Source organism: Meriones unguiculatus, chromosome 8 (genome assembly GCF_030254825.1).
Source record: "Meriones unguiculatus strain TT.TT164.6M chromosome 8, Bangor_MerUng_6.1, whole genome shotgun sequence".
Classification (NCBI taxonomy): Eukaryota; Metazoa; Chordata; class Mammalia; order Rodentia; family Muridae; genus Meriones; species Meriones unguiculatus.
This window is the reverse complement of record NC_083356.1, coordinates 108,660,760-108,668,054: the sequence shown is the minus strand read 5'-3', so window position 1 is coordinate 108,668,054 and position 7,295 is coordinate 108,660,760. Positions and strand designations below refer to the sequence as shown.

Below are 7,295 nucleotides of genomic sequence, written 5' to 3'. Positions count from 1 at the left end.
GGTCGAGGAGAGGAGAGTTCATTCTGCGTGCACAGGAGGCAAATTTTGCTAAAGATCATCTCATTGTTTTCCCATGGCAGGTACAAAAGGGGAATGAAACATTCATGTTCAAGTAGGGCATCACCACATTGCCTTATCATTTGGGTAGGGATTGACTAGCTTAGTTTTCAACTGCAGTTTTCATCTGACAAAGATCATGTGCCCTCTCAAGGGGTTGTTACCAGCTGTGGATTTCCGCACCCCACAGCTGGGGTTACAAACAAAAATATTTACATAACATAACCAAAACTTCTAGTACAGGTCTGGGTTTTCTCACTAAGGATGATTTTTTTCTAGCTCCATCCATTTTCCTTTGGATTAAAAAAAACAAAAACAAAAACAAAACAAAAAAAAAAAAAACAAAACCCAAAAAACAAAACAAAACAAAAAAACCCTTGATTATACTCCATTGTGTAAATGTACTACATTTTCTGGATATGTATTTCTGTTGAGGCTAAACCATTTCTATAATCAAGTCTAGTACATTTTCAGCTTCAAAAGAGCAAATTTGAAGGAATTAGTTTAACTAATAACCATGCAGTAGTAAATAAAATGTCCTCTCAATAAAACAGGACAGGCATATTTACTGATGGAAAAAAATAGCAGGAAAATACGTCAACAAAAATAACAAATTGAGTTTGTACCCAAGCTCTAAGAATATTCATTGATGAAGTGATTGTCTTTTCAAAACACTGCTGTTGGACTGGACTGCAGTAAAGAGGAGAGTTGGGAGCTGGAGAGAGCTCAACAGTGAACAGCGCTTGCTCCTTTTCTACAGGGTCCGAGCTTGGGTGGCTCCCAACCTCTTGTAACCACCGCCCCAAGGAACCCAGCATCTTCTTCTTCATCCAGAGGCACCTACACAAATGTGGTACACACTTCCTCACATACAAATCTATAACAGTAATATAAATGTTGAAAAAGAAAGCAGTGAGTCTGAACATTTATTCCATCCTACACACAGATACTAATTCACAGGTCCAAATGTATATTAAATTTAAGTGTATATCATACTTAAAAACTGATAGAAAAGATGAAAGAAATCTCTATGACTCATTAATAAAAGCAAAATATATATCATATATAGAGAAAATATTCCAAATTACGAATATACTACATTTATATTATATGTTATATCTATGTTTATATCTGAAAAAGAATGCACTTAAAACAAATAAATAATTTCCAACCCCAAAGAAGGTGGCTGGTGGTTTAGTTCAATGGTAGACTTTTTTATTCTCTCTCTTTCTTTCTCTTTGACTCTAACTCATAGCGATCTGCCTGCCTCTGCCTCCCAAGGGCCGGGATTAAAGGCGTGTATCACCATTGCCTGGCTAAGGTAACCTTTTTTTTTTTTTTCACTGTGCTGACCCTGGTATTTTTTTTTCTTTTTAAAGATAAGTAAGCCTTTATTTCTATGTTTTTCAAAATAAGCTAGCTGAACTGGTTGCTCTGGGAGGTGATTAATCAGAGAGACCAAATCGCATATCCTCATCTGATTCCTCCGACACTTGCTTAGCTTCAGCAGGAGCAGCAGTGGTGATCGCGGCCACAGAGGCAGCAGCCACAAATGCAGATGGATCAGCCAAGAAGGCCCTGACCTTCTCAGCAAGGGGGGAGGTGCAGTCAGTCTCCACAGACAAAGCCAGGGCCCACTTGTGTCCACTGATGATAGAGTGCGGCACTGAGGCAACAGCTGGGTAACCAATTTGCAGACAAACGCTGGCAACATTCTGGACATCCTCTATGAAGGGAGTGTGCAGAGTCTGCTCTGTGACGTCAAGCACTTCCGTGTTATAGATGCTGCATTGTCAAACACCTGCTGGACGATCAGCCGGAAGGGGAAGGGGAGGTGTCCAGCATGTTCAGCAGCGTGGCCGCACTGGCTCCCACTTTGTCTCCAGTTTTGATCAGCTGCACATCGCTCAGAATTCCAATGGTGCCTCTGGAGATTGTAGTGGTGATGCCCAAAGCCTGGAAGAATGAGGTCTTCTCAGGCCCCAGACCAGTGTTCTGAGCTGGTACAGTGACCTCCCACAGGCCAATGGCACCAGCTCGAGCAGCAGCCCTCTTGGGCAGCAGCATGTCCCTGATCGCAGTGAGGTCCTCCTAGGTGAACACAAAGCCCACATTCCCCCGGATGTGGGGCGGCAGTTTCTTCACAGCTGGCTTGTTCTGCAGGTGGCCCCAATGGCCTTGCGCATCCTGGTGTTCTTGCCCATCAGCACCACAGCCTTCCCGAGGAGGGACGTGCGGATCTGCTGCATCTGCTTGGAGCCCACATGGTCAGCTCCCACAATGAAGCATTTCGGGTAATCATCCAAGAGTTGGATGGCCTTAAGGAAGTAGTTGGACTTCCAGGTCGCCCTGTCTTCCCTGGGCATCACGGCGATGCGTCAGGGATTGCCACGCAGGGTTTAAAGACGGTGTCACCTCTCCTGAGGACGCCTGGCTAGAGCTCGGCCCTGGTATTAATCACTAGTAATCCAAAGAGAAGACTTGCTGTAAGTCACATAACTGATGTTGGTAATGTCTCCCTACCCAGAGACATTGGTGCAGTCTTGTGCTTTTCCGTCTAGAGAAAATTTATTTGCATGCCAGATAAGAAACAAGGCTAAGCTCAATAGACAGGCAAGCACATCACCAGTAATGTTAGATAAACCCAGAGTGCACTAGTTTTGGGATTGTTTTCCTGAAATGCACCTTGCTCCATGGGCTGGGACCGGTTAGTGTTGGGTTATGACTGACTCTTCCACATTTCTACCTCAGTCTGTGAGTCTGAACCTTCTGAAAACATTGGGAAACATACCGATACTCCTCCTGCCCCTCTCTGTGGTTTGCTCACTACTGAGACCCAGAAAGGAAGAGTTGGAACAAGTATTTTCAGCTACCTCATTTAGTAGCTGGATGGTCTGAAGCTTGATAACTATTCTGAAAGTTCTACTGTTTGTTTTTCCAAACAGCAAGAACACCAGGGCGTGTTTTACTTCCAGATTTAAGCCTGGTCTTCTAAATGTTGTCATTTTTAGGAGAGGAGTGTCAAGGGATAAAACATCAGTTTTGGGAAAATCCTTCTGCTGTGTAGCATCAACTCTGCATTATATTGTTTTCCTAATATGTAGACCTTTCGGGGTATGTGTGTAGAGAGGTGGAAACTCAAGATGTAGCCAGCAGGGACAGACTTCATATGCGTTTATGTCAGTCTCCTAACTTCTTACAGAACTGCTGGGAAAAGAAAAACATGTTCCTGTAGTACCCCAATTCTTGTTCTTCCTTTCTCTTCTTCCCCACAATATTTATGAAAGAAATGATATTTTACATTTTACTTTACAGTATCAAACAGAATAGTTAAGGGAAAGAGTAACATAGTAGAAGTGTCAGGCACTGATTAAGCACTTCTCATGGATTTGCTTTAATTTTATTTTTTTTGGTATTTATAAAAATGACTCGTTAGAATGCACAGAGGTGGGGTTGGAGAGATGGCTCAGCAGTTAAGCATGCATGGGCAGAGGACCCACATTCAGATTCCATCACCCTCCTGGGTGGCTCACATCTTCCTGGAAGGTTCTGATGCTCTTCTCTCTTCAGGCACCAGCATGTGTGTGGCATACACTCGTCCATACACATAAGCTATGACTAAAATTAAATAAATGTTTTTGAGAACCACAAAAGCAACACTGAACCCATTTTTTTCAGACACCATGAACAAAAGTTACTTTTTAATTATTTGAATGGTTTTGCTATACATGTGAAATGTAATTGATTAAAACGATACCATGCCTTCAGTCCATGTGCCACTCATAATAATGAGGTTGAAAAGTAACAGAGCATAGGTGACTTGCTTGATAACTTGCTTATAACTTGAGTTATAAATGGATATTCAAGTTATAAGCATTTCTTTCCTATCTTTTTAAAGGCTTCTATCACATCTTGGTTTCTCAGGCTATAGATCAAGGGGTTTAACATAGGGATAATTATGCCATAAAATACAGAAGCTGCCTTTTCTTGCTCTTGAGATTCGTTGGTATGTGGATGTAGATACATATAAGAGAGTGTCCCATAGAAAATGGTGACTGCAGTCAGGTGGGAGGCACACGTGGAGAAGGCCTTCTTTCTTCCTGCAGTGGAGGACATTCTTAGGATGGCGGCCAAGATATAGATGTAGGAAAAGATGACAACCAACACAGTGCTCATCAGGTTGAAACCCACAAAGACTGTCAGCAGCATGAGAGTGAAGTCAATGCTGGAGCATGATAGGGCAAGAATGGGAGGTTCATCACAGAAGAAATGATTAATGGCATTGGATTTACAAAAGCTCAGTGAGAATGTAAAACTTGTATTTACAGAAGCATTTAGTAAACCCATGGCATATGAACCAACCAGTAGCAGAATGCAGAGTCTCCGGGACATGATGATGGGATAGCGCAGAGGGTTACAGATGGCCACATAGCGGTCCACAGCCATAGCAGCCAGGATAAAGCAGTCGATGGTGGCAAAAGTACCATAGGCTAGTAACTGTAACATACATCCTGTGAAGGAGATGGACGATTTTGTCTCTGTGAAGTTTTTCAACATCTTGGGAGTAATAGCTGAGGTGTAACAGAGATCAACAAAGGCTAGGTGTTGTAGGAAAAAGTACATGGGAGTGTGAAGGGAAGAATCAATCTTGATGAGCAATATCATTCCAATGTTACCCATGAGTGTGGCAACATAGATCGTTAGAAATATTATGAACAGAATATACCAAGACTTGTGCTGTCCAGCAAATCCCAGAAGAATGAATTCAGCCACTTTGGTGCTATCATTTTGTTCCATGGTTAGTGAAAGAAGCTGAAGAGCTGCAAAGAGAGGAGTGGAGAAGGCTGAGCTCATTATTCTTGAACATGCTCCCTACCGTGTTTGGCTTCAAAATAAGATCAAGAAAACTTTCTGAGATCAACTCAGGTTGGTTTTTTATTTTTCTTTATTAATTACACTTTACTCACTTTATATTCCACCCCCCTGTAGTTCCCTCCCTCCTCCCATCCCCATCCCTCCCTTCCTCCACCCTCTGCATGCATGCCCCTCCCCAAGTCCACTGATAGGGGAGGTCTTCTTTTCCTGCCTTCTGATCCTAGTCAATTAGGTCTCATCAGGAGTGGCTGCCTCGTCCTCTTCTGTGGCCTGGAAATGCTGCTCCCCCCTCAGGGAGAGGAAATTAAAGACCAGGCCAATCAGTTCATGTCAGAGACAGTCCCTGTGCCTATTACAGTGGAACCCACTTGGATACTGAACTGCCATGGGCTACATCTGTGCAGGGTCTTAGGTTATCTCCATGCATAGTCCTTGGTTGGAGTATCAGTCTCAGGAAAGACCCCTGTGCTCAGATTTTTTGGTTCTGTTGCTCTCCTTGTGGAGTTCCTGTCCTCTCCAGATCTTACTGTTTCCCACTTCTTTCCTAAGATTCCCTGCACTCTGCCCAAAGGTTGGCCATAAGTCTCAGTATCTACATTGATAGTCTGCAGGGCAGAGCCTTTCAGAGATCCTCTGTGTCAGGCTCCTGACTTGTTCCCTCTTTTCATGTTGGTTTTAAAGACTAGCATGAGTGTGTAGGCACAGTGGTTCATATCTGTAATCCCAGTGCTAGGGAGGTGGAAGCAGAAAGATTCAGGACCAGCTGAGGCACATGAGACCCTCCTTACAAAACAAAAGAACAAAGCAAGCAAAACAAAATAAAATGGCTAAAACATGGTACCACAACTTCGACAATTCTATACAGAGTTAGGGAAATTGTCATCTAGCAGTACGTATGTTCTGAAGAACAAATATATGTGCCATAAACACCAACTAACAGAGATACACAGAACATGTTAGTTATTTGTCTAGTAGAGTGAAAGTGATATATATGGTCAGTGTACAAGTGTGCTCACTTCTGTGCGCAGGTGTGGAGGCCAAAGCTGACATTTGCTGTCTTCTTCCATTGCTATTCACCTAATTCTGTGAGCCAGCTGAACTTGGAGGTTGCAAGTTTACCTGAACGGGGAGTACCGACCAATAAGCTCCTGGGGCCAGCCTAACTCTGACCTCCCTGGTGTTAAGATTATAGATAAATGTTGCTCTTTTTGGCTTAAAATATTTTAGATTAAAAACACTGAATCTATTCAGCATTCACCTTAAGTTTTAGCAGGGCAGAACGACATGCCAAAGAAGCAAAGGGAACTTTGAGTATATGGAGAGACCAAAGCTGTTGCTATTTTCAGTGATGTGTTTGTCTTCATAGAGAATCTCAGAATTATCATATAAATCCTTAGTTAGTGAAATCATTAGATACTAGTCTAACACGCAAAGGCCAAACCCATTCATATTTACAGCCAACAATGTCGTTTTTTTGCATTTGCACAATTTCATCATATAACGGATTCTGATTGCTCTCACTCCTTACCATCTCTCATCCCTCCCCCTCCACCATGCCTCCCCCAGATCCTCCCTACAAGTGCCTTTTCTGCATTCATGTCCTTTTGTTCTGTGACCCTTGAGTTTAGTCAGGGCCACATGTGCGCTGATGGGTTTGAAACTGTATACTGGAGCGGGGTGACCTCACCAGTGGCTACCCAACTGGAGACAATGACTTTCCATTTCCCCAAATCAAGACATATTACTTTCAATTGAAATGTCTGGAGAGGAGGGTGACCCCAGCAGTAGAGCACTTACTTAGTGCCCTTAGAGCCCTCTGTTTGATCCTTATCCCTGAAGTAAACAAACAAAAATGAAATAGAAAACAAAATACTACAATAACAACAACTGCAAACTGTGTAAGTACGAATGTAGCAAAGAATGTTTCTAATACTTGTTGAGAAAAATCAAAATTTTTAAGTGCATAAAGACTAGAATTCAGACCTGGGTTGAGGATAGGGACACAGTGCTGTAAACATTGCAACCCATATTAACTTCCTAATTCAACATAATCCCTATCAAATGCTAGGTAGATTTTAAGTGTGCTTCAACAAGCCTGTTCTAAATTTTATATGGGAGAGAAAGGAGCCAAGGATAGCTAAGATAATTTTAAAGAGAAACAAGGTGGGAACTTGTTCTACCAGACTTTGGGAGCTTTCATAAAGCAGTGATGATAAAGACAGTCTGGTACAGGTGAGGGAGAGACTAATACATCAATAGAACTTGGAAAATGAAATTGTAAGTAGACTCATTAGTCCGTGGGAAGCTGACATATGAAAACAAAGCACTTAGGCCCATGAAAAATGATGCAATATATGTGGTGC

General features: G+C 42.4%; 1 protein-coding gene and 1 pseudogene across 1 annotated transcript; both read right to left on the bottom strand.

Moving 5' to 3' along the window:
- Positions 1 to 1,502: 1,502 nt before the first annotated feature.
- On the bottom strand, positions 1,503 to 2,424 carry LOC110551953 (large ribosomal subunit protein uL10-like; annotated as a pseudogene).
- A 1,500-nt stretch (positions 2,425 to 3,924) lies between these two features.
- Positions 3,925 to 4,854, bottom strand: LOC110551986 (olfactory receptor 5AK2-like). The gene has a single exon (XM_021642931.2). It carries the CDS (start codon positions 4,852 to 4,854, stop codon positions 3,925 to 3,927), a length of 930 nt encoding a protein of 309 aa, XP_021498606.2.
- Positions 4,855 to 7,295: the final 2,441 nt, after the last annotated feature.